We start from the raw sequence: 537 nt of genomic DNA, 5'->3' as shown, positions 1-537 counted from the left end.
ACATAAGTAATAAGCATTATAGCGAAGTAAAACCATGACTGTTTCCTTTTGACTTTAATCACCATTTATAACAGCATTCAAGAAGTATTTATATATACAGGGAAAATAAAGCAAAGATTTCTTTCTCTATTGAAAAAAAATCTTATGCCTTTTCCATTCATATCTACCACATCATTTCGTCATCACGCGACCACCACCACCTCACCTAAACAAAAACAAAAACCAAAAACAAAACTTACTCCAATCGAAATCTTTCTCAGCAGAAGCAAAGCACAAACTGAAAAGTACCACAGACACCATAAACAACCCACGAAGGCGCACAATATCCTTCAAACAATAGCACTTCAACATACTGGTGTTCTCCTCACTGTAAGGAAAGAAAGTGAGATGTTTAACGTCGTCTGCCACCTCACTCTCGCTCGGAGGCAGCAGGGGAGGGGGGGAGGAAGATCGAGGAGGGGGTAGGGGGGGGGGAGTTACGCTCACGAAGAACCAGGAAAATCCGAAATTATTTAGGATGGTTGGAGGGTAAACTGC

At 41.3% G+C, this 537-nt stretch overlaps 1 protein-coding gene across 1 annotated transcript in view; it reads right to left on the bottom strand.

Moving 5' to 3' along the window:
• The window catches only part of LOC119594293, a 12,329-nt gene that overhangs the window by 7,647 nt on the left and 4,145 nt on the right, over positions 1-537 (bottom strand). The window contains exon 2 of the mRNA XM_037943354.1: positions 240-367. Coding sequence (XP_037799282.1) covers positions 240-367 — 128 coding nt within the window. The remainder of the gene's footprint in view (positions 1-239; positions 368-537) is intronic.

The sequence above is a fragment of the Penaeus monodon genome, chromosome 33 (genome assembly GCF_015228065.2).
Source record: "Penaeus monodon isolate SGIC_2016 chromosome 33, NSTDA_Pmon_1, whole genome shotgun sequence".
Lineage (NCBI taxonomy): Eukaryota > Metazoa > Arthropoda > Malacostraca > Decapoda > Penaeidae > Penaeus > Penaeus monodon.
Note: the sequence above shows the minus strand (reverse complement) of the source record. Positions and strands in the feature narration are given on the sequence as shown.